At 44.3% G+C, this 26906-nt stretch overlaps 1 protein-coding gene across 6 annotated transcripts in view; it reads left to right on the top strand.

Annotated features, from left to right (window-relative positions):
- BTBD11 (BTB domain containing 11) overlaps positions 1–26906 on the top strand; it is a 154562-nt gene that overhangs the window by 94402 nt on the left and 33254 nt on the right. For all 6 annotated transcript variants that reach the window (XM_032445084.1, XM_032445085.1, XM_032445080.1 and 3 more), the window contains exons 3-5: positions 4397–4601; positions 13879–14031; positions 26239–26404. In XM_032445084.1, coding sequence (XP_032300975.1) covers positions 4397–4601; positions 13879–14031; positions 26239–26404 — 524 coding nt within the window. The remainder of the gene's footprint in view (positions 1–4396; positions 4602–13878; positions 14032–26238; positions 26405–26906) is intronic.

Raw genomic sequence — 26906 nt, 5'->3', positions numbered from 1 at the left:
TGGTCACTGTTGAGAGGGCAGGAGTGTTCCAGTTGCGTGCTGTGGGTTGCTGAACGTAGCACCCCCATGCAGCCTAACCTTCCCTGTCACATCACATCTCCGACTTGCAGTCAGTGAAGCTATTCCTTAAATATTCAGTATGGCCTTAAACCAGGCCCGTGTCAGAGCATGCATGTTACATAACATTCTGAATCTTCAAATTAAATGTATGTATGTGGGTCTTGAGTTCATAAAAAGCACTGAGGGGCCCTTCTTGTAGTCGTAGGAAGGCCGTAGTGCTGGTGGACGTAGCCCCACTTTCTTTGTCCATTTGCTAGCAGGCAGGCCTAGCCTGGGTTTCTCCTCAGGGCTGCCAAGCTCATCCTGGGACTGCCACTGTCTTTGCTGTGCTCCAGGAGCCTTCCCTCCAGTTCTGGCTTCCTAGCTTCAAAACACAAACACGCCCGCACATCCCCCCACCTCGCTGCTCGTTTCTTGTCTGTCCCACACGATGTGATGTCTTCCTTTCCCCAGTTCTGCCAGCACAACAGTTGGTGTGGCGGCTCATTTGGCTCGCGTTGCATAAATTGTGGAAGTGTTTATTTGGTTTAAATTAAAAACAAAGTCATGTTGGCAAGGTTTTTCATCAGGCAGCTCAGTTCCGCGGTCTGCTCCGCAGATGGGTTGCAGGCCATGGCACAGGGGTAGGAGGGAGCGCAGGGGATATGGGGCGTGGATCCCTGCCCAGCCCCCTGCATCATGACACCACAGCCATTGGGAGCAGCATCAGCAGCTTACAAGAGCAACTCCAATCTGGGATTTATTTTAGTCTTTTTGGCAGTGTCGCACTTGGGGATTTATTGGCTTTTTGGATACACTCAGCTCATATGTCTGAGATGTATTTTGAGGGCCAGAAGCTGGGATTCTCACATGTACCCATCAGGAGCGAAGGGAATGCGTGCAAAACTGCAAGCTGTACAAGCAAACAAGAGCCAGCAATGTTGTGAGCAGGTGAGTTCACCTTACACAGCATTGCTGTAGCTCTGAAGTGCAGAGCTGGCTGACACAGTGATGAACAGGGAGTTTCCCTCTCTATAATTGGCCTCAAATTCAAGGTTGCCCTCTATGTGGCTCTTACAGCTGGCAAGGAAAGCCTGCTTCAGCATGGAGGTGAGGCTGGGCTCTGCATTCAGACTTGAGCTGGCTGAGCAACTGCTGAAGGCCAGGGCAGGGAGTCCCACCAGGGAGCTGCATGTGCATGGGCTGTGTGGGCCAGAGTCAAGAAGAGTTTCAAGATCATTGAATAAAGCAACGGAACGTGATGCATTCTTTGTTGGAAGCAAATGGAGAAGCAATAGCGTCTTAGTGAGGAAGAACAGACAAAGCAAAATGTCACAGGAGCTGAAAGAGTGCACGTGCATCTCAAACCAGCTGTTACACTACACCACATTTTACAGAGTACGTATTAAGTACTGCTGTACAGTGTGCACGCCTGCCAGCTCCCTCCTCAGCCCTGATGTGCTCCGACACTGTCTCTGCCCTGAAGATTTGGCACTGTAGCTTGATGTGACTGGAATAGAGAAGGGCACTGGGGGAGTGGTGGCTGCTCCAAGGTTACACAGCAGAATAAAACTGAAACCAGAGATTCCTGTCCTGCCTCCAGTGTTTGGCCCTCTAGACAGCAAGCTCACAATGTGGTTTTCTATGCTTACTTACTGCCCTCTGTGAAGCTCAGTGCTTTATATGTATTGATTATTTAAGCCCTGAGTTGTGTCTGATAGAGGAATGTTATAATAATTGTTAGTACAGCATTTATTTAAAGTGTAGCCAGAGATAACATAGCAAAGGGTAAAGCAAGATCTAAGCCAATCAATTCTTGGTATAATGTAATTAAATGATACTTTATACATAAGAAGCATTAATTCAGCTTTAATGGCTTGAATTGGTTTAGGTTTCTTAAGAAGCAATTGAGGAAATAAAGAATAAAAGGATGAACTCCTGGTCATGTTGAAATTGATTGGAGTTTTGCCATCAGTCCCAGTAAGGCTTGAGTTTCTCCAGCCTTGCATCAGCAGTGATGCTGAGCTGGCTGCCCTGCACTCTTCATTCCTTCTGCTGCTGCTTCTCCTTACTCAGCGTGCCATTCCCTGCAGTGCTGGATGTGTCATACAAGTCACATCGCCTTGGGACTCAATGAGGAATGTGGGTGAAGTAATGTTGCTGACTGAGTCTTGGCCTAAACCATATCCTGATTTTATTTATCTTTTGGTACAGAAACAAAAAAAGCAGGTGGGCCTGATTCTGCAGGTATTCCACATGCACAGCTTCTCTTGGAGATTATGTATATGCAGGACTGTAAGACTGGTCCTGTCATGACTATTTCCTGGCGGTGGGAAAAGGCAGAAACTATTTTTAAATGAAAGCTTTGAATCAGAAGAATATTGCAGAGTGCAGCAAAAATTGTGTCAAAAACCCTGAAATCATGGACTCGGCAGTTTCCTCATGACAGCGGTTTTCTTCTGCTCATGGCTTTAAGACTCTGTTTTTGGAGAACCGGGCTGAGAAAACCTGTGTTTCTTTCTCTTAGCACCAGGAAATTATGCCCTCTTTACCCCATCACATGCTTATGCATAGCTCAAGGATGACCCAAAGGGCTTTTGCTCAGATTTTCATTTAAAACAATCCATCTGATTTGATCAGAGATCATTATTTCCCCCTGAAGAACTTTCAGAATGATGTAAAAACAGGCAGTTTATAACCAAAATTGCTTGCTGTCTTTTATATAGTGGTCACTAGACAGCTAATGTCATAAAATCCACTGCCTCAGAGGGAGATGATTTAGTTAATTAGTTACAATCAGTACAATGCTTAGAGAGTCAATGCTCCTGCCTGTATATTTGCCTGCTAACATAATCATAGGTTAGAGTATTGCGGCTTATTTCCCATACCTGTAATGCAAGGAAACTTTCAGAATCGAATAATTATAGAGGGAGACAACAGGCATCTTTCTAATCAGCCATTTTCCATTCTTTGATCTCCTGAATAGTTCAGGTGAGCCCAATTCTCCGATTTCCTGTTCAACAAACATGAAGTTTCCCAGTCCAGCTTGGACTTAGAAATTGTTATTGCAGTTGCACGTTTCTGATGATACTGACTTAAGCCTGTTTTCCAGAGCCATGGAGTTGACTCTGCTCACAGGGCCCATAGTGCAAGCCCTCCTTGTTTTTTGGGCAGCAACTGCCCCTGTGGGGCAAGAGACTGGATTTTGGGAAGATGACACAATGGCTATTCACAAACCATGTCCTCTGGGCCTGGCACTAGGTCCAGTTCTCTTCAACATCTTCATTAATGATCTGGATTCCAGGCAGTTTACCCATAGATAAGAAAACTGGGAGTAGTGGCTGCTGATGTACCAGAGGTTATGCTGCCATCCATAGACAGGCTGGAGAGGTGGGCTGACAGGAACCTCATGCTGTTCAACAAGTGGAAGTGCATAGAGCATGGACACTGCTGGAAAGCAGCTTAGTATGAAAAGGACACAGGAGTCCCAGTGGACACCAAGTTGAAGCTCGCAATGTTCCCTTGCTACAGAGAAGGCTAATGGTATCCTGGGCTTCATTAAGAAGAGTATTGCCAGCAGGTGTAGGAGGTGATCCTTTCCTTCCTCTCTCATTTACCCTGCAGAGTTCACACCTGGAATGCTGGGTGCAGTTCTGGGCTCTCCAGTGTAGAAGAGACATACAACTTACTTAGAGAGCGTCCAATTAAGTCCTCCTCTATAAGGAGAGCCTGAGAGAGGAGGGGTTGTTCAGTCTGGAAAGGAGGAGGTTCAGGGGGATTGTGCAAATACCTGAAGGGAGGATGCAAGAGGACTCTTTGCAGTGTTACCAGAACAAGAAGCAGTGGGCACAAACAAGCACAGGAAATACTGTAATAGTGTGATAGTGACTGAGTATACCCAGGCCAGGGCCTGTGGGTGTCCCTACTTGAGCTGGGACTGGAGGAGACGGATCCAGAGGTCCCTTTGAATCTCAGCCATTCTGTGATTCTGTAACTTCTGGAAGCAGGAGTTTGGCATTCTCCAAGGGCTGTGACCCTGGCCCCAGTGGACTGGCTCTTGTGACAGTGTCAACATGGGCCAGCCTGACACTGCTTATGCTCACTAAGCACACTATTCACACATCCCTTCAGGGGCTTGTCTGCAGCCCAGATATGTCACCACACTGTGTAAACAACCAAGCCTGGTGATTAATATTGCACAGATTCTACCTGTTACTGTTTAGGTTCTCCAAAATTAAATGGCAAGGGAAAACAACCTGATGCATCTTTTGGTTTGAAAACTTGGGGGAAATATAGTAGCACAAGGGAAAGGGAGAAGAGGTAAAAGCCCAGTGTTCACCCAGGTCTTGCTTTCCAGGTGACCTCGTGTCCCGAGCCATGCATCACCTCCAGCCTCTGAATGCCAAGCAGCATGGGAATGGCACACCGATGCACCAGAAGCAGGGATCACTCTACTGGGAGCCGGAGGCTTTGTACACCCTCTGCTACTTCATGCACTGCCCGCAGATGGAGTGGGAAAACCCAAATGTGGAACCATCAAAAGTTACGTTGCAGACTGAGAGGTAAGAGCCATGTTAGAGTGTGTTTAATATCTTTGTGAAGACGTTTTGCTGATAAATCAGCGTTGCTGGCTAATTGCTAATTGCAGCTTGTGCATAGGAGGCTGCAGAGCAGTCTGTTTTGGTTTGGGATCACCTTTTTGAAATCCCGTTTCTCTTGCTGAAGTGCTCCATGGCTGACCCAATATATATCAAAAGTGACACCCAGTGGCTACATTCAGCAAATTGGTTCCAGATGTGCACTTGGTAGAGATTTCCGTTTTCTTTCTTTGTTGCTCAGCTATTCTGTGTTTTGGAAAAGAAAATGAGAACTTCTATTTCTGGCATAGCAGGTCTGGGTTTAAATGTGTCTTTCTATACATTAATAGGATTTGACAGCTGTGATTTGGGAAGGGGAAAATGAGTAGAGTAGTGTGTAGCAAGGAGGGGTTGTTAAAGATGCAGGGCCCCAGTTGAGCGAGGTGTGGGGGTATGTTATATACTCAGCATAAGAGGAACTTGGGGGCTGTGAGCTCCTGCCCAGCCTGTGGGGTGTCTTGCTGGGGATAGGGCTGCATCCAGCTTACCCGCCTTCATCCATCCTTTAGTATCAACCAGGGCAGAAGAAGCAAGTTCAAGACTCAGTCCTGACTCATAATATTTATAAAGAAAGGAGATGTAAATAAAGCCATCTTGTCAAAAACACAGCAGCCTCTCTAGTAACAAGAGCCAAACTCTGCCTCCACTTGTGGTCTGAGGCATGTTCTGTTATTTCACTTCCCTGAACCAGGAGTTGTCACTCAGGAGATGAGAGGAGTGACCGGTGCTTGAAAAGAGATGGATATTCATGCTTAGGATGGTGTATCATGGTGGTGCAATTGCAAGCTGAACTCCACATTCATGTCCTGATGTATCATGCTGTATGTATGAGCCAAACTGATGCACATGTGCACCGACAGTTGCATATATGGGGCTTGGTTATTGTTTTAGTATGAAGTTTGCATCCCAAAAGCAGTGTTTGAGAATGTCATTATATGTGTAACCACAAGTGCTATATAATATTTTCACTGAAATATTGTTATATTGATTCATAGAAAATCAGACAAGACGAAGCTCTGGCATTAGTGATGCTACTGGGAACTTCGCCATTTTCCTTTGGGTGGCATTTTGTTTCTTTCCAAATTTGGGTCACTCAGTTAGAATGGTCTTTGGTTTTTGCTCTATTGATACCCAGTGTATGAAAGAAAACAGAAGGGAAGCTAAAAGAACCCAGTATTTTTATATCTTTCTAAAATAGTTTTATTACATGAACTGTTAGCCAACCTGGCTTTTGCAGAAGGCCTAACTCATGAGCAAGAGCTCTTGTGGTTAGTACTGTGCTAAAAGTGGTGACTGAAATAAGAATGTATTCTCACCTTATCTGAAGTCACCATCTGTGGGATTAATGCCATTGGGACCAGTGGAACTGTAAAAGTAAGTAGCAGTGAGCCTCTGGTTTTGTAAAATTTCTAAAGACTTTCCTGTGGAAGGTGAAAGGGGAAGGAATATTTGTAGAATCTCATTAAGCATTTGCTTTAATAGGTTTTCTTTTTCGTGAGGTAGTCTTAATGTATCTTCTCTTTGTTAGAGCAATTGAAATGCTGATTATATAAAGCCAGATGCAATTTCTCTTCTTTGCTATATTACGAGTATTCTGTTTGGCAAAATGTCTTCCTTTGGAAAACCGGTTTAACAACTGTGGTGTGTGGTTAGGGCCAAAGTAAGTACTAAGTGTTACTGCCAAGAGTTTGTGGTCAGTTTTGGAAGGAACAGATATTCCTTCTATTGCCTAATCAAACATGCGTTTGTACTTAGTTCTGGAAAACACAAGTGGAAGTGATGCAGGGGTAAGCACGTGCCGAGATATTTCCACTGGATGTGCTGTGTAGCATGCCTCACCAGCACCAGCTGGATGCAAGTATCTTGGGCTGCTCAGCAAGTAATCCAGTTCAGCTGATTTCTATTTAGTGCTCTGAGAACCCTCCTTTCATATTTCCAGTCAAAGACTTATCAGTGCTATACGCACTCATGCTTTATGGTCCATGACTTATTTCTAGTGTTTTCAGTTTCCATGGTGGGTTTCTATGCATTATGAGGAAGTGGGTTTGTTAAACATGACATTTTTATATGCACAATATTTGCAGGCTTGAAGCCTTATCTCTGTTACTTATTCCCTCTCTTTTCCTTTGGCTGTGACAATGACTTTTATGTTGGAAGAAGCACAGAGAGAGAAGGAAGGAGATCCAAACAATTTCCCCCTTCCCTGGCCTCTCTGGGTCCTGGCTGGTGCAGAGAAGCCAGAAACTGAGTGGATCTGGCCACAGACAGTATTTTCTTGGAGTGAGGGTTGTACTTGGCTCATTTGAAGACAACCTGGCTACTATTTTGTCCATCTTTCCTGACCATGCATGCCCAAGATGGGGAGAGCGTTATGAGATGTGGTCAGAGAACTCCCCAAGTTCTCACAGGGCTCAATGGCCCCATGGGAGCTTTTACTCCTTCTCACCCATCTCTAGTCCACTTGGGCTTGGGCTCTCAACCACAGTTGAATTGGGCTGAGTTACAAAACTGCAAAGGCCCTGCTTGTTCTTCCGCAGCATCTGGGTGTGGAAGGGAAGCTGGAGCCCAATCCCTGCAACCAGTATTACTGTAGTCCTGCCTGGGTTAGCACTTTCTAGCACAAAAAGCAACACCTCCTCTAAAGTCTCATGGGGCGCATAAAATTGGATGTTTACCTTTGAATAAATCCAACACTTTGCTTCTAGGGAGTATTTTCTAGGGAGTGTTTCTCTGTATTTGCTCTTCACGGAGGTAAAGGAATAAGAATGCAGTCTATTTATAATAATGGTTGTCTTCACATAAAATGAAAGGGAAAAAATATTATGCAATAATGAGGCTGGGAGAGTAGGAAAGTGGCTAGGATTTCTCAGAAGATCTGGAAAATACTCCCTGCTTCCCAAGCTCCAGCAAACCCAACCAGAAGACAGATTTGTTACAGTCCCCCCACCTCCAAATTCATATATTTCTTTCAATCTGATCATACTTGAATAAACCCTGTGCCTTTTGGCTGTGTTGTTGGCACTACCACAAGCCGGTCCTGCTGGGATGGATTATCTCATGGCCCTGGGTACCATGTAGATGGCTATTTCGGCAGGTTTGAAAGTGCATGAGGGGATTTGGACCTGTTTGTGAGTCCAGTGTTCCTAATGCATCCTGCTAGGACGCAATGGAAATGATTGGCTTGTGCTGCCATTGATTGTCTGTGTAACCATCATTCCTCTGGTGCCCTCACCTGTGGGTGCCTGCAGATTATTTAGGTTTGTTCATTCTTCTGCTTTCCTGGGAAATAAAAAAGGAAGGATTTGTCAATTAGACCACTGTTGCCAAGATTTCTTTCTAGCTTGCTGCTTCTAGTTTAATAAAAGGATCTGTCCCGTGGTTGTGTTTTGCTTCTAGGCTTCCAAAATTATTTCAAGTAATTTCTTAAGCACCGGAAAGCACAGAATCTGTAGTTGCAGATTTGTATGATGCTTTTTCCTTAAGTGGTTCCTTACCCACTTCTACCCACAGCTGTATTGACAAAGTCCTCATGACTTCCTAACTCTCCATGTTCCCCATTAACAACTCATTGAGAAGCAGTGTCTCAGCACTCAGCCTGTCCAGGGCCACCCATTAATTCTGCTCACAAGGCAGCAAAGCGCCTTCCCCAGCAATTCCTCAGTTCCTTCAGCACTTGGTACAGCTGTGTCCATAGAATAGCCATAAAACCATTTTATTAAGAGCATAACCAGGAAGATGTGACCCTGCTTTAAATCATTCTGTGGTGCCAGCTCCAGCAGATGCCAGCAGAAAGCAGAGCGACCCCTGAGGAGGGGCTGCTGAGAGGGGAGAAAGCATAAACATTGCACCTCTGGGAAATTAGAATGGGAAAGTCCTGCTATGAAGCTGCAGTGTGTTTGCAGAAGATATTACACACGCTTGGCATGCTGATATGGCGTAACCTTGTATTAACCCCATGGTAAAACCATGGCCTCACTAAACTCGGAAGTTATCGCCATTGCTTATTTCTCTGGAAGCCACTGAAGGGGAATCCCAAATTCATCTTTGTTCATCCTCTGCATTCGCATCCTAAGTATCAAACTTCCCACTTGTTAAAAATCACTTCAGGATTGGTATTGGCAGCTGCCTGCAGCGTGCTGGATTGCACATGGCACACAAAGCAGCACAGAGACAGCATTTGTAGCTCGGCTGTCAGACACCATCTCCTTGTGGTGCTGGGGCTGTACTCGAAATCTAATTTATCAAGCGAGGCTTAAGCTGTCCGTGTGATCGCTATAGGATTTGTTAAATAGAGAAAACTCTGCACGGCATTGAGAGGAGCGCAGCACCGGGGCTGCTCTGCACCGCGCTCCCATCAGCGCTCTTGCGGATGGCTTCTTTCCAGGGATTTCTGTCGCAGCCAGGCGTGTCACATCCGATGTCAGAACTGCCTGGGAAATATCTCCTCGCTGTCGCTGCCGGACAAGTCATCACTCTGACTTGCTTGTGTTTCAGGTCTTGCCCAGAAATGCTCTCATGCAGGAGAGGCAACAGGGACTGTGTGCCCAACCCCTGAGTGTGAGCCGAAGGCCCGTGACTTGCAGACTTGGTGCAGACCCAAGCACTGCAGGCTGGGTGCATAAAGCATATGGGTGAATGGCTCCCTCTGCTTAGGCAGGTCCTTCAGCCTGAGTGAAATGTAGAATTGCCATTGTCAGAGGCTTGGACCGTGCTTAGTGAGGCTTTTGGAGTCACAGAGGGGTTGATCAGCCAGCTCCCTGTGCAGCACCTCTGCAGCGCAACGGGAAGCATTGGCTCTCAAGGAAGACAAGAAGTTTGTGGCTTAAATATAAAATGCATGTTATAAACACTAGGGACAAACAAATGAAAAGATCTTTTCATCATTTTAAATTTGCTGACTCATATTGGCAAGAAGAAACATCTCTCCACCTTTGTCTGAATATGCTTTACTTGTAAAGGTACAGACTTCCCTTATCCACTGAAGGGCAAGGTGTGTGAGAAGTGGCTGAGGGCCCTGGTTTGCTCAGCCCAGAGCAGCTGATGGAGGCCTGATGGCGGCTGCAGCTCCTCAGAAGGATTAGAAGGGCAGTGCTGTGCTCTGCTCTGTGTGACAGCGACAGGGCCCAGGGGAACAGCATGGAGCTGAGCCAGGGGAGGGGCAGCTGGGGGTCAGGGACAGGGTCTGCTCCAGAGAGTGGGCATGGCCTCAAGCTACTGGAATTCAAGGTGCACGGGGGCACTGCTGTCACACATAGTCTGATTTCTGGGTGGTGCTTTGTGGAGCCAGGGGTTGGACTCCATGATCTTTGTGCTCTCTTTGAATTCAGGATGTTCTGTGACTGTTGTCGGAAGTACTGCTCACTCTCACTTGCTGCTTTTAAAAATTCAAATGCCAGCAGTGACCTGTGTTTAGGGTAAAGCATGGTCAGGTCTGTACAACTGTGGCCACTTTCTATCTGCTGAAACTGAGAGAGGGAGAGCAAGAAGCATCTGAGATCAAGATAGGATGGTTGAGCCTGCAGATGCCTGCAAGACAGAGGAGCTCATGAGTCCTGAACTGTCCCAAAGTAGCTGTGAGAGAAGTGTAGAGTGTGGGGCTGCAGCAGGGAAACAGGGAATGCCAGTGAGGTCAGAGTTTGGCCTTCACAGTTGCAGCTGAGTATGTGCTGTCTCCTCCCCAGTGTGTCCCATGAGCCTGAAATAGGTGTGGAAGAGAAAGAAGGCCTGATATGCTGCTCCTGTAGAAACAGGTGTCTTAATGTGGTGAGAGCAGCCCTGATAATGTTCTTCAGTTTAAGCAGGAGCTCAGTAAGGGCTTGCTCGAGGATGATCTGTCTGCCCCCTTGCTAAGGACTGGGGACAGTGCTGAGAAGAGTCTGGCCCCTTGGGAGCTCTTTATTCTCCTCCCCCTGCAGCTTTTCTGCATGGGACCAGGGCTGGCTCTGCACAGAGACCTCTCTCTGCATCCCCATCTGGGACAGTTTTTCCCTTAGTTCAGGAAAATGTCAAAGCTTGTGCCAAAACCCATTCATTTTCAGGACATGACTTAAGGTTGTGTTTAGCTTCCCAGCAGTGCATGGAAGTTGCCTGGTGTGTGCCCTTACCACTGAGCGCAGGTGCAGAGAGGCTGGAGGAGGAGGTCAGTGACATCTCTGCTTCTCTGCTCTGGATCTCCTTGTTGCTGTCTGCCTTTGTGCAGCATAGATAAATCATTTGTGAGTGATAAAATGATGTGATGCATTCGCTTGATCTGTTTTTGCAGAGTGTCATTTGGAAGGAAAGTGATATATTACTTGCTGATGTCATGCTATCTTGTGGATTGCCGCCTTCCTATAACTTTGTGATCCTCTTTCTCCTTTGACACACAAATAGCATTCAAAAAAAAAAAAAAAGAAAAGAAAAGCCAACCAACTTCACATGATGCATGGACTCCTGAAGGGTATTTTTAACCTATTGCTCTCAACCATATTTGGTTCTCCTCTCAAAACACAAATTCCCTGACATGCTCAGATAGGCAGTGGCAGGGTTTTTTGCCTTGGAAAGAAGAATGTAATATATTCTGAGTGAATCCCACATCCTCCCATGCAGAGTAAAACCGGCCTTTAGAGAAAATCCCGCAGCTTCTATATAACACTGCTTCTCTTCCCTTTCAGGATTTATTGCACCAAATAAATTCATTTCTATTTTTCTGCTGAAGCTTGCAAGATCAGGAGAGAAAACATGACATCTTGCAGCAGAGTTGATTCAGTTCCTGAAAATAGTTTTATTTGCCCTGACTACCTCAGTGGGGCAAATCTGCTGCTGGGTGAGCTGCCTTGCACAAGAGGGGGGAATAAATGAGCCCCCGAGTTGCCTGCTTAATAGGAGGGCGAACCATAGCCTAGAATTTAGTTTCCTGTTAACTGTTTCCAGTGCACAAGGTCTGTGTGTAACTATATGCATTTTTACACTTCCAGCATGATTTGTACTGCTTTCCTGTTTGCTCCGTGAGTGATGAAAGCAACTCCCACCAATCAGTTGTTCCCAGCAGTCCAGGCTGCAGGGAGCTGCCTTGCTGAGCCCTTTGCTGCCAGCCTCCTGGAGCAGTACGCAGCAGAATTCCCTGCATTTTTGTCCTTCATTCCCCTTAGGGTGAAATAGCACACCCTCTCCATCCTCTGACCACTGCCATCACTGCGATCCATCTGGGTTCTAAAAATCTGATCACAGTGCTTGTGGGAGTTTGTTCTCTTCTTATTAGCCTCCTTCCATGGCACTGGCAGGTCTGGAGAAAGGGAAGGCTGGGAAACAAATGCAGCCTGGTCCCAAGGTGATGGAAATGCATTTAAATGTAATAGTAATGGAAGTGTCAAGTCAGCAAAAGTTGTCATATTTCAGAAGGAGGTTATTCGTTTACATACCCATGTGAATTGGGAACCCAGTGTCCTAGGGAAAGTCAGTGGCCTTAGGGCTTCTATGTCCTTCAGCGCCTTTGAAATATCTCATCCCTCCTTAAGGATATTATCAGAGCTCTGGAAAGTTGGTTCTTAAAAAGAAAAATAAATGGCATAAAAAGCTATAAATAGGAAAAAGATATTCCAGAATCAACATTTGATTAAATCATTTTTCTCAGGGTAGATTAGTTTTGGGTAAAGTTAGATATTTAAAATGCAAAGTTTTTGTCCGCAGGGTACCTAATCCAGCCTTTTTTTGTTTCCCTCTGTTGGAAGGGACCACAAGTCAGGCAAAGCAGTATCAGATAAAAAGGAGCAGGAGAAAGGAAGGAAGCAGAAGTAAGGGATGATGCTACTAACAAAATGAGATACTGAGCTAATAAACACAAGCTAAGAAGGAGAAAGGGAGCCACAAAGGAAGGAAGATAAAGGTAGAAGGTTCAGGAGGAGAAGGTAGAAGCATGTTAATTGCAGGCATTCCTTTAGCAGTCATTTACAAGCTTCATCTCTCTCTCTCTGGTTTTTTTTTTTGTTTGTTTGTTTTTGTGTTGTTTTTTTTTTTAGTCTATTATAATAATCTCTGTTAACATCCTTTAGCTGTGGTGTCTTCTTTGCAGGTTGGACAGAATGATCTTACTGTGTCTACGTAGTTTTCAGCTGTTCTATCTAAGTACAGAACGTTCAGCATAGTTCACATGTAGCTTTGGAGCAGACTTAATTTTTTTTTAATTATTATTTCATAATTTTAGAATTTTATACTATATCTTCCACCCTCCCTCAGCCCTTCTCCATTTAGACTTTTCTTTTTTTTATGCTCCGTGGAGGATGCCATCAGTGCTGGGATGTCCACAAAAGCCATTTGGGATGGGAAAGCTACTGCTGTGACTTGCATTGCTCTCTAGGTTTTGTTCACTGTGATCTCCCAGGCAATGACCTTCCAAGATGTTCAGTTTTATTTTTACATGCTGTGTGTTACTTGTAAGGCATGGAGTGCTCCTGCTAGAACATGGGGCTGCCAGGTGTGGTGTAGTGAAGGGCTTTGCCTCTGGCAGGGGCCACACACTGTCAGTGACAGAATGAGGGCTGCAACCAAGTTTCCAGTGTGCCTTTTGGGGACAGTAATTTTGCTCATGTGGCAGAACAGAACAGAGCAACTTGATACAGACAGCAATAGGTATAACAGTGAGATGATCCAGTCTGATTGCTGATGCTGCTCAACTATGCAGTGGAAGCAGATGTCAAGGTCCCACTTTGTGGCGAGATGCACATTGCGTCAGTGGAGATGCTGGAGATGTCCTTGCCCATTGACACCGCGTGCCCAGCACTTGGGGTCAGGGTCCCCTCTCTCCACCCTTGTGGAGCATCAGGGAGTGTGCCCAGCCCCAGTGCATCACCCAGAGCAGGATGTCATCCTGTGCTGGCTTCTGCCTTCTTTTGGGACACATGGTGCAGAGGTGGGGGAGGACTTTGTATGTGGGTGCATCGATCTCACAGGGGCCCCATAAATGAGCGTGGCTCATAAATCTGACATTTTGACTAATCCTGCTCCAGAGACAGGGCGAGACATCTTGATTTAGACCCACACGAAATTTGCTGAGCTAGTTTGCTCTTCTACGGTTTCATTTTGTGTCTTTCCTTCTCTCTCCCTGTATTCTGTATCCTTTCCGTATATTGCAAACGCGTCCATGCGCTCACCTCCCCAAGATATCACCCTACAGCTGTTGTTTTGCTTTCTGTACCGTAGCACTGATGTCTGTGTGCTCCCCCAGGCCATTCATCGTGCTGCCGCCCCTGATGGAGTGGATTCGGGTCGCCGTGGCTCACGCGGGGCACCGTCGCAGCTTCTCGGTGGACAGTGATGACGTACGGCAGGCAGCCAGGCTCTTGCTGCCCGGAGTTGACTGTGAACCTCGACAGCTAAAGTAAGTCCACAGAAAGATCGGATGCTTTGTGCAAAATGTGACTCTCTCTCTCTCCCAGTGACGGCGAATTAGCAGGCAGGCAGAGGGCTCTCTCATTTCCCAGAGAGGTGCACGGATGCTCGGGCTCGTCACTGCGTGTTCTGCGAAATCGGCTCTGGGATTTGCTCACATCCGTGGATAAGCTGGTTGCACGGTAATGGGTGCCTGAATATCTCACAGCTGGACCGAGCCCATAATCTGCTCGCCTGGCTTTTTTCTCTTACTGTTAGCTTCTGCTTGGTAATGAGGGGCTGAAATTTTCTGCTAATTGTCTGCTTCACACTGCTTTGCCCTAGAATACTGAGATATAACTGGCAAGGCTGCAGATATTTTCAGTGCTTTGTTTTCAGCATTAATGGTTAGATTTAAACTTATAGGTAAGACTACTTCTCATGGTAAAATTGTATTTTTCATGCTAATGTCAGTTCAAATTCGTTGTAAATGTCAGTCTGGATAATTTGACTTTTTCATGTATCAGATGTGACCTTTTGGTTTTCTAATGAAGTCCTAAAGTATTTATTGCCAGAATGTTTTTAGTGTCTGTTTCGCTTCATTGTTATGTACATGTATAAAAGCATGATGTAGAGCTGTGCTGTAGTCGAGAATGAAGTCGGTTTTGATTTTCATACCAAAAGGCATTATGAATCTGCCAAAGGAGAAATTACTCACTGATAACTACTTTATGAATTTGTATGTAAAAAAAAAAAAAAAACAACACCATTTTTCAGCAGTCTGCCTCTCCTACAGCACTAGGTGCATTCCTTCCTGCAACGCAGAAGGCAGAGCAATGAGCTACATGATTAGCTGTGACAACCTGCATTGGAGCAGCTGGGTTGTGTTGACTCTGGCCTTGACATGCTCTTTCACCAGAGAGCATAATACTTTACTTTGTGATCTGCATGAGATTTTTATAGTTGAAGGCACTGAATGTTTAGTTGAAGAAATATGTTGAATTTCAAAAGCTAAATCTGGAGCGTTTCATATTTCAGATATTGACTGTAATTGCTTCCCTTCAGTGTGAACATCTTGACCCTCATTTCCAGAAGTGCAGCATTCTGCATCCCTACTGAAATGTCAGGACTCATAGGCACAATGTGCATTCTGAGGACCAAGTGCTTGGTTTCTAAAAGGCACCATAAATTAAATTCCTGTTTTGGTATTTAGGTAGGATTGCAAATGAGGCAATAATGTTTGCGCTGTAAATATTCTGTCTTAAAAAGGGAGGTAGATATGGTTAAACGTTTGTGTAACTAAAAAAAGGCTGTGTACCATTCTTCAAGTTTGTAAGTGTGTGTATGTATGTGTGTGTACATACATACAAGATGGATTGGATGGGGCCATGGGCAGCCTGATCTGGTGGGTGGTAGCCCTGCCCACAGCAAGGGGTTGGAACTGGAAAGGCTTTAAAAGGCCCCTTCCAGCCCAACTATTCTGTGATTCTCTAAATAACTTGTTAGATGATTTTCCAGAAGTTTCAGAATCACTTAAAGTTGAGGAGAGTTGTATTATGCCCAAGGAAAATTTATTACTGATGAGAACAAATCAGTGTTTAGTTTAAAGTTGCTATCAAGAATTCATTTTGTAATGAGTGGAAGCAGTAGCTGTTGTCCTGCCTGTCTCACAGGCAGGATGGAGCCTGAAAAGCGCAGCCCAGAATTAATCAGGTGGAAATGAAAAACTAAATCATTCTGGAGACAGTCTCTGGAGTTCACAGAGACCAGACCTTGCAGTGCGCTCTTGTTTGACTCTAGGGGCTTCGTTCACCCACTGATGTCTCAAAGGGAGAATCTCTCCCCTCTGTAGAAGCCTGCAGATGAGTTTCGGGGCACTCATGTTTGTGTCAAGGTCCATCCATGGTGGAGGCTGTTTGTGCAGCGGGGTCTCAGGCCCCTGTGTGCCTGTAATCCTGAGATTCAGGGGAGGGCTGTGCTATTCTGAACAATAATGTGAATTTAAAATCTTGTACGTATTGGTTTCTATATTTGGTACCAACCCTCTCTGCTTCTCATTGCCATCAAGCCAAGTGCCAACCTTCCATGCCTCCCCATAAGGGAGGGAGTGTTCCCAAATGTCCTTTCCTCAGCAAGCACTGTTGCCACAGATGTAAACACTGGGAGAGGACACAGCAGCTTTGCAGGGAATGGCTTTACAAATAAGCTGTGTGACGGATGGCATCCAAAGGATTTTAAATGCAGAGAGCTTGATATATTTTTATGACTTTTATAAAGATGTCTGAGTAAGTAGAACCTTGAGAGCCATTCAATTTCTAGACTTTTCTTAGCATTCTTCCTTCATCCCTTAAGTACAGAAACCCAAACCAAAAAACTCACCGTGTGTTATGTCCCATGGCCCATGTCCTGCACTGTGTGCAACTGCATCATTCCGTGGTGTTGATTCACAACCTGTCATTGCTAACACATAAAGCAAAATCAGCTTCCACGCTGGAAAAATGTGCGTATGGAGAGAAGGAGAGCTCTGGCAGAATCTCAAAGGCTATGAAGTTCAGATAAAAAACAAATGTGCAGTGTCTTATCTGGACTATAGCATGGTCTCCCAGTGGAGCCATGTGACACCTCCTGGCGCAATCACATACTCCAGCAGTGAGGTTCCTGATATGTGTTTGTAAATCATCTCTGCTCTCTTCCTGCCTTTCACTCCAGCACTTCCTCTCTTTCTTCCCTCTTCTGATCTTTAAAAATCCATCTCCTTAATTTCTTGCAATCTCCTGAAAGAGGGGTTGCTTTTTCTGTGTGCACAGGACTGAGGAAGGTTGGAATCAGGCAGAAGTTGTCTGTCTCCTTCCCAGTCTCTTTTCATTTTACAGCACCAGACATGCCAGAAAGTTTCTTCCCTTTCCCAGCTTTTGGAAATGAACGAGGATATAAATGTTCTACCTTCCCTCAGGAGTGGGAGCTTTAAATAGAGTTGTCTCCACCTCTTGCATGGAGGTAGGTTTCACAGATGGGATGACTGCTGGATGTACAACAGCTAGCTGAGACTGAAGCACAAGCTGTGCCCAAGACGTTCTTTGTCATAGTGGGAGATCAGACCTAAATAACAACCTTCCTGTTCCCAGGCCATGTTGTGCCCCTTAAAGCAGCTGGATGTAGCCAGTAGAGACTCACATGCCAAACAGCTCTCTGTTGGCAGAAATCTGGTGAAGGTGGGTGTTCTGCCCCCAGCGCTGGGCCTTTGGTTAGTGAAGGCATCGGGGATGAAGGAAATTTGTTGTCAAAAGGGTGTGGTGGTATCGTTTGTGTTGGACCTGCTCCTGTGCTGCAGTAAGGCAGCATTGTTCTCAAACTGCTCTGGGTCTGTGTGGCTGTGAACAGATGCCTGCCTTTGGCTGCTCTTCTTCATTGCATCAGCAAAATGTACCTTTCCCTTGCTCAACCTAAATACATGCAGCTCTTCACACATCTCTTTCCTTCCTCCATTTTGTAGGGCGATTGTTAAATAATAAAAAAATACCCAATGTGTTGGATGTGCTGGGGAGAATTCCCAGTGGATGACTGCGTGCAAGGTCTGGTCTGAAGGCAGGGAAACAGAGCAAAGGAGGAAGCATCCTGTATCGTTCAGCACAAAGGCTGCTGTGTGTTTTCTCACTAGTTTTGTTTCTGCTTGCAGTATATTACAGCAGTCCTGGAGGATTATGCTTTCAGATGTATGGTCTGGTCTTTTGGTGGTGCTGTGTGGAGCCAGGGGTTGGACTTGATGATCCTTGTGGGTCCATTCCAACTCAGTATATTCTGTGACTTTCTGATTTGAATGACAGTAGTGGGCAGTGGCATGGGTGAGTTCCAAAGGAGTTGGTTTCTTACTGCCCTATCCCATCTTGATGTGCAGAGCATGGAGCTCCCCATATTTGTAGGTGACAGCATCGCTTCTGCTTGTTTCAATGCTGTTCTCTCAGGTTGCTGGGCTTGCCTCCAATGGTGGTAGTAAATCCTCCTTTCTGCTCTGTCTGGCTGAGAATCTGGGTCCTGTCTCTGCTCCTGACCATGGGCATACCCATTTCTCTTCTCTCTTCCTGCAGCACAGAGAGGAAACTGGTAGATTTCTGTCCCAGCCTTGAGAAGGCTCCTGGAAAAGTATGCAGCAGTGCTAACAGATGCCATCACCCAAGAATACTTTGTTTTCAGGAAGAAAATTCTGGTGGGGAAAGAAAACTAAACAATAACAACAAGGTTATGAAAATGGAAAAACAGACATCAGAAAGGGAGTGAAGTAGGCAGCTTAATGCACTCAAAATTGTGCATTCATCTCTATCCCAGAGACAAGAAAGAGCTGCCTCATGAAATCAGAAGGTCAGAGGGAAATATTTTTTACAAAGCCCGGAGTGGTACCATAACTCTAAGGATTAATAATAGCAGTGCCCGATATTTGAACAAGGATCCAAGGAAAATTCCAGCCCCTTAGTGTAACGTCAATAATATGCAAGGCTTTAGGATGGTTTTAGAAGCAAAGACTAATTAAGGAGGTTGTTGAGGGGAAAATGGGATAAAATGTGACACAGATTTTCTAAAGATAGAGCTTGCCAGACTAATCTAATAACTTCTCCATAAGTGATTTTCTACCCCAAGGAAATTTGGTAGATTGCATCTTTTTGGACTCGTGTGAGCTATTTGATGCAGTCCATGCAGGGAGCCTTCAGTTAAGGCAGATGAGCTCGGGATTAGTGAAGGAACTGGGAAGTGAGCAGAGCCTGGCTTAGAAAGAGGTGACAAGGGATGGATTGGCTGCAATGAGGTTACAACCAGAGTTATTCAGCTTTCTGCTGTAAGAGCTGCTCCTTTTTTAATTCTCAGAAAGGACTTTGGCACAAATATTAGCAGTGTGCTCATGATGTTAAAATTTGCTGATGCCATGGTGTTGAGAGGCATTGTCCAAACAGAGGAAGTTTGGGAAATCATCCAGGAAAAAGTGGATGACCTTGAGGGCTGGGACAACAGCAATGAGATGAAATGCAGTTTTCCACAACTGTAAGGCAAACACATACAGCTTAGTTAAAAATAATACATATAATGGTGTGCATGTAACTTACACACTGTATATACAGTGTGATATATTCTGTATTGAGAACTGAGTATTCGAATGGGGCCAGTGAAGACTATAGTGCAGTATTCATTCAGAGAACAATTGCAAACCATGCTAGCGACTTCTTCCTTAGCTGTGGAAAAAGAAACAACAGTGCAATCTGAGGATGCACAAGGGCTGTACAAGCTGGAAAATACTGGTGCTTCTCTGGGTGGGACTGGTAGGAAGTGATGTGGAATACCAAATACCGTGTCCATGTGGAGAAAATAGTCACATTGGACCTGGCAGAGAGATTGGGCTTGGGTGAGTGGAGTTTTGTCAAAATGTTTTAGAGGAAGGCTGGGAGAACTGGTCTCGTGTAGCTGAGCAAGGTGACTGCTGAGGGAACGTGTGGCTATTTTCTACACATACGTCAAGAGTAAACACCATGGAAGGGAAAACACTCTGTTAAAGGGCACTGCAGACACAGAACTATGTGGATATTAGCAGATCGTGAGCAAGTTTAAGCTGAAAGTGCAGATGGGTTCAAGCCTTGCTGCAGAAAGAGGCAGGGATTATTAACGCTTCAGTTTTGTATGCTTCTGTAGTGGCTACTCCATCCCAGCCTCACTCTGCTCTGCCTTTACAGCTCTGATCCAGAAAGGTCTCTGGGCTGTTTCAGTATCTGAATGCCTTTGAAAATCTGTTTTTAATTGAAAATGACTCCTAATTTCCAATGTGCCTTGAACCAAGAACACAAAGTCTGCTTTTCTGTCTGGGACCATCCTTCTTAATGAAGGTTCTCTAGGAAAATAGGATTATCAAACTCAGGAATGAAGCTCATTTAGTGTGAGGACATCCTTAGATCACCGTACAGAGTTTTCTGAGCACCATGGAAAAGGAAGGACGCAATGTAAAGGCAAGATGTGCTATTTTCTTCTTTCAGAGCAGTCTCTGTCATTTGCCATGTCATCTAAATACTAGACTGCGCATATGCTCTTCTTACTTAGAGGTGAAATAGGAAAAGTTGCATTTAATATTTTATTTATGGAAATCCTGTGCTTGTACTAGAGCATGAAAATATAAATAGACTTAATAAATAGAGATTTGGAAGCACAAAAATATTTTCTACTGCTTTTTGCTCTCTCTTAAAATGCAGAGTAAAGGGCTGAGGTTCTAGAGAGAGAGAGTAGAAAATAGCTGAGAAAATCCACTGTTTAATTAGATTACAGCTGCAGTTAAGTAGGAACGGTTGGTGTTTGCCTACCTCCTTGAATGTCCTTGTTCTCCCACAAATTTTCACTAATCCTTTAACACCAGCCATGTCTATCGCCGTAATTAGGCACAAAAATGCCAAACGAGCAAGCGGTTGCAAACAAGCTGCTTGACAAAACCCAGCAGTCCCTTGGGGCAGATGGTGTCGGTGGATGAAGGAGATTTTATTACTTAAAAGATAGGGCATAGGTTTCTTGAGGTGAATCACAACCTGTGCTGCCAACCGGCTGTTGGAAGGCAACAGTAATGAACAAAAAATATTGATCAGGAGAACCTTCTCCTTGTGTTCTCTTTGGTTCCATGGTAGAACACACTTGTATTTTTATAGGCTTAAGAATACAGTCTTTTTTGTTGGGGTTTCATATACTTCTTTTCTATGTATGTTCCTGATTACAGTCATCAGGATACGGATAACATATTGTCTTCCACTAACTAGAGAGGACTTATGTTTGTTTGTATGAAAGATTAATTTGTACTCAATCTTTCCTCTTCTACATTGGCCTTATTCAAAATCTGAAGTCAGATTCAGTTTTGAGTAAGGTTTCTGGCCTAGATACATGGGACTATAATGCTAAAAGTGCCTTGAAATATAGATTTTGGTCTTGACTTTATAGTTACATCACTTTTAAAGTCAGTTTTCCAGTATCTGTAACAAATCTATTTTCAAGCCTTTGACAAGAATAAGAGATCGGTTAATAAATATCCAGAGGAGTTTTATTTTTTTGCCTAATTTGGCTCCTGATTAAAGTAAACAGAGATACTTTATGTCCATGTTAAAAAGTAGCACTCTTGATCACTTTGATCAATGTTTGTGCTTATGTTTTGCTTTCTCCAAACTGCAAATGCAAATGATTGTCTCAATATAGTATTTATACTGCAGTCCTATTAATATCAGCTGTGTATTCCCTTTTAAAGCATGTCACTGAAGAAAAGACTGCTTACAAATTTAAATCAAACCGTCTACCACTCCTCCTGCTGCTGTTGTGTCTGTAGTCTCACTGAAGAGCCCCAGGCAAAGAACAGGACCCTTTTGTGCGATGGGCTGTACAAACCCAGATCAAAACTGTGATCCTTGACCCCAAGAAATTAAGCATTGAAAATGCATGCATATTGCTAGCTAAAATATGACTCCTTCCAGACTTGCAACCAGCTGAACTATAATTTCTGACATGAGACCTCATTCAGTTTTAGGACGGAGGCATAGTGAATAATCTCAACAGAGCTGGAGAGATGGACTTAATTAATAGATTATCATTCTTTTAATTGAAAGAGCTGGTGATTGGGTCCCAAGTGGACAAACAAGGTTTTGGTGCTTGGATATCGCGATAATGATTTGTTCCTTTTACCAGAGGGAAGCATTTGTCCTGCTGCTCATCACATTCGCTTTCCATTTCTTTTAAATTAACTATTCACTTGTGATGCTGGCACGTATAGCTTAGAACATAATTAGGATGTTCTTTTTTTTATACTTTATTTTCTATTCTCCTTTTTATAACATTTACAGAGCATTGCGTTTTTTAATTGTCCACTACTGACTATGGCAATAATCCCCTCCAAGAGAACAAATAATTAAAAAGCGATGTAATAACAGAACTGCTACGTCTACCAGTTACGATGGAAACACTTTGAATCATCTGTTTTCCCAAATGTATTCAATCCGTGAGTAACTTACTAAAGATCAGCACAGACCGTTTCTTGGCCAGTCCAAATGAGAATGAGGAAACTTACATTTGTAAATGTAGCAGCTGCTGTAGAAAAGCTTCATTCCGTTGTCATAAATATGAGTTCGGGAAAAGATAAAAACAATTTGCCCTGCTGTTGGGAGCCATTATAAATGAGGAAGATTACCTTTGACTCCTGTCAGAGGTGTGAGCATTTTGGATTAGGATAGAATGTCATGGGCACCGCACAGAATCTGACAGTGGCCATTCAGAAATAATTAACGTTACCATGGCATTGCCCATATGATGCCACAGTGAAGTTAATTATGTGCAGTGGTGACACTGTAGTGATCTTGAAGATAACTGCTGTAGAATATTTGTGAGGAATTAAAAGACGTTTGGGAGCAAATCCTTTTAAAAAAGAAATATTGCAAAAACATGGTTGCAGCTTAGCTATAAAAATAAAATTGAGAAGATTTTTACCTTCTAGTTTTCCTTTTATTTAAAAAAGGCAATACTTCGTTTGATTTAGGATAGTGAGCTTGTAGGCCTTGTGACTGGACCCCTTAGTTATGGGGATTACATCATCTCCCAGAGCCATCCTGCACTGTCCCCAGCAAAAAGAGGGGGAGAGCACTGCCTCCACAAACTGCTCCTCCCGTAGCTGTCCCTGTCGATGAAGAAGCACCTTTTTTGCAGGGTGAGGACTTGAAAAAGGACAAACTTTGAGCGCTGGCAGCCAGCAGATCTGGCAGTAAACTGAGGTGGCCTTGGAGGAGACATCCAGCTGTCAAGCTGGTGTCAGCATCCTGTGCGGCTGGAAAGATCACAAATACTTCTTGGCAAAAGGGCTGCAAACTGACTGTTCAGCCAGGGACATTTCCAGTTCCATTTCTTTGTAGGCACAGCTTCACAACTCTGAAGAGTGACGCTGTATGTTTAGCTGACCTTAGTCAACCTGATTCTTCAAGCTTCTTTCCCATCCGTTCCCTACCTCTTGGTAGCTTGTCAGTATATTCATTACATTACAAAGATGGGAAGTCTGAATGCGTCAGGGTTTGGTGCCTGCTCTCTTCCTCTTTTTATCTTGCATTCTTTCATGCTTGTGTGTCTTTATGTTGTCTGCGATGGGAGAGCATCCATTAGCATAATATGGAGCAGAGACCCCTGCTTGTACTTCACCACTGGAACTGGCATTGCACAGTTCATGGTGAGGAAGAGGATCTGGGAGCAAATGCAATGCTGGGTTGGCTTAGGGCTCATTTTTGATGGCTTTGCGTTTTTTTTTCAGTTTCTTTCGTTTTCATTCTGCAGTGTGGCTGCTCGCTCTGTCTGCTGTGCCATCGTCCCAGTTGGCTTTTTCCAGTGTTAAAAATGATGCTATACTCTACTATTCTGTACTTGTAGTTCCCAATCATTTTTGATCTGTCTCCTCACTGCTTTCTATCTGTACATGTCTCCTTGCCTTAACTCTCTCATCTCTCTGGCTTTTTCAGATGCTGCTATGTGTTCTCTTCTCAAGTATTCTCCATTCCATTCCCTTACGTAATGTTCCTGTTTTACTGAACTCCCTGGTTTGATCATTAGCCATTGTATTAGTCAGTATATGATTATGGTGGCAGCAGCAACAGTCTGGTCCAATTTTGCCTTTGTTCCATAAATCAGAGCTATAATCCACTTGTGATAGACCCTTTTGGGGGTGTTGACACTGATAATAGGGTGAAGTTGTGGCTTCTTGCTTTGTGGTACTTGGTCTAGATGGCATATCTTCCGTGCTATCCAGCAGCCTTGCAACTCAAACACTGCCCTGTATCCAGATCATTGCAGTGTTTACACAGCTGCTTCCACAGACATAGCCTCGAACCAAGACTTAGTCCCCCCAACTGATCGAGGAGTACTGATTTGCTGATACCCAGAATGAGTGGTAAAAAGTTCCCCTTCATAGGCTCTGAGCAGGTGAACTGATGTGCTCGTAGGGGATCAGATCCAGCCCTCAGAGGCGTCACTTACAGAGCGGTAGGTGCTGTATGAACCCATGCCAGAGCAGAACTCTGGGCAGCCCATACAAAATAAGTAAGATAGGTGGCCCCTGTTCCTTCTTCCTTCCTTGTGTGGGTGTGTAACTCAAGTCAAAATCATATTTTTGGGGAAGAGAAGATCATCAACTGGCATTCTGCACGCACCAAGTCTGGCTGACGTCAGTACAGCTCTCCCTGTTTCTGCCAGCACTGATTTTGACCCATTTTATTCAGTGTATGTTATATATCTTGGTACAAATGATGAAGCAGTGGCTTGACACAATCAATGATTCATAGTGGCAGACTCCTCTGCAGTCCTCAGAGGATGTCTAGATCTTTCCAGAGCCCTGCTTCACTGAGGAACCACCTTATTTTCAGCCCACAGACATCTGGAAATGGCCAGCTGGAGCTGGGAGGCCCAGGCGCTCCCTCTGGGCACTGCAAATCCCAACACCTACTTGTGAGAGTGCTTTGTCTTTGTTGTACATTAAAGGAGGGCACAGATGATCTCTAGCATCCTATGCTATGGGGGTAGCAAGTACCAAATGTTGCTGTAGCTCTTGTGCCAGAAATGTGCCGTACGGTGTGAACGTGTAAAAGCAGCAATTGCTCCTGTGGATCTCTGTTATAGAGCTCAGCCCTGTATATCTGAACTGGTTTTTCTTTTTCCTTAAAATTGCTCAGAAACATCTGTGCAACAAACAGCGTTGTTATGTTTTCTTTATTCATCTCCTTTGTGGGCATATTTCTTCCGCAGCTCCAGTTGCTGCTGTTACAGTGTATTTACTCACTGGAACAGGTTGCCCAAGGAGGCTGTGGATGCCCCATCCCTGGAGGCATTCAAGGCCAGGGTGGATGTGGCTCTGGGCAGCCTGGTCTGGTGGTTGGTGACCCAGCAAGGCAGAGAGCAATCTCAGGCTCATATGCCAGCTTCAGTATTGAGTCCTGCAGAAGCTTTGATCAAACTGCTTTGTATTTCCAGTTCAGATTATTTTGCTGAAAGAGGAAGAGCAGTACCTGTTACTACATACCACTGCTTCTATATAAACAGCATATTATTTGCATATTGCTGTTAAATATTAAGCAGTGTTATATATTTTATAAAGCACTGATACAGCACTTTGAAGAAGAAAATTAAATGATAATGATGTTCTGTTTATATACTTTTTTGTTCGCTCCCTTTTTTTTTTTCCATTTGAAATAGAAAACAAGTACTCGCTGTCTATTTGCAGTTTTCACTTTTGATCTTGATTTTGTTTTTCATTCATAAGTAGCCCCTTGTTTTCTGACCTGGTGTCATTGGAGAATCAAAGTGTTGTTTTTCCAGTTCTTTATCCAACTTCACAGCAACAGCACTGTGGATTTGGGCCCCACCCTGTACAAGACACTCTTCAGCATGAAAGAAAAGCAAATCTGTCTTTTAATAAGATGAAACCGAGTTAAGTAAACATCAGATTTGAATCGCCTGCTCTCTCTGGAGCTGTAGATTCACATCTTGGCTAAATAACCCCCAGCCCTTCATCCATTTGAAATGGAGATCTTGAGCAGCTTACAGTTTGTGGATCTTTTGAATAAGATCTTAAAAGAATGATATCCTGTTTATTATGCACAGCCAGTAAGGACATGTGATACTTTGCCACAGTTACCCGGCAGAAATGCTGTTCTCTTCCCTGATTGCACGGTGCCCTACTTGTCTATGGGACTCGTGCTTTCTGCTCTGCAGAGGCTCCTCTATTGCCGTGGCTGTGCTGGTAAGACACTTGAAGGTGTTTGGAATGATTTTCTCTTTGTTGTATTGTCAATGATGATACATCCATTTGATGTTAGTTCAAAGCTAACTTTTCAGAAACTGAGGGGTCTGGATCACCTCGCCATGCAGAGGGAGAACTTGTGGTGAGAATGCGCTGTGTGTTACTTTCATAGGGGAAAAAAATATCAAGTGAAAGCTCTCTTTTTTTTTCCCATTAAAAAGAAATAAAATATGTAATTTGTTCCGTGAAAGATAGACCAAGGGCAGTCTCCATTAGTATGCATTAGCACTTCCCGTTCAACACTTTCCTTGAGCATACAGGTCAAAGGAGAGCGAATGTGTGCATGACCTACATCCTTCAAAGATAGGGCAAGGTATTATTTTCCTAAGGGCAGCAATGTCTGTCCTCTGACTGTCCTCTGAGGGACTTTATTTCTCACGTTCACAGAATCGACGACTGTTTTTGTGCATCTCGGAAACTGGATGCAGTTGCCACTGAAGCAAAGTTCAAGCAGGACCTCGGCTTCCGGATGCTCAACTGTGGCCGAACGGATCTGGTTAAACAGGCCATAGCCTTGCTGGGGCCGGATGGGATTAACAGCATGAGTGAACAGGTAACGAGACAGAAATGTAAAGAAGAAATGAAATATGAGGGTTTTTCTCTGTTTATCAAAGCAAATGAGCCCAATTGTCAACTAAATATAGTCAGGACCTTAGTGCTTTCCCTGCATTAGTTTGCATTGAGTTAAAGCCCCACCAGGTGAACAACTAAATCATATTTGGTCATATCAGGTCATACTGATTATTTAGAATTGAGGTAACTCAGCGTGAGAATGAATATGTCTCCTGGTATCTTCTTAACAGAAAAGTGAATCAGTTGAAGCCAGGAGATCAGAAGAGAGCTTAGTCTTGTTCTGAATACTTAAAGCCATTTTAATGTGTGGCAGAGCTTTGTGAGGTGAACATCTTCCAAGAGAAACTGCCCTGGGATTTGCAACATGTTTGAAATACACCACCAACCCCCCCACAGCACGAGAAGGTTAATTCTCCTGCTGGCACCCTGAGTTGAGCCCTGTTTGAACTGGTCTTCTAGATGGGAAAGCCTCTTGTCAACAT

This window comes from Coturnix japonica, chromosome 1 (genome assembly GCF_001577835.2).
Source record: "Coturnix japonica isolate 7356 chromosome 1, Coturnix japonica 2.1, whole genome shotgun sequence".
NCBI classification, from domain to species: Eukaryota; Metazoa; Chordata; class Aves; order Galliformes; family Phasianidae; genus Coturnix; species Coturnix japonica.
The sequence above is the reverse complement of the archived record's forward strand: the minus strand, read 5'-3'. Positions and strand labels throughout refer to the sequence as shown.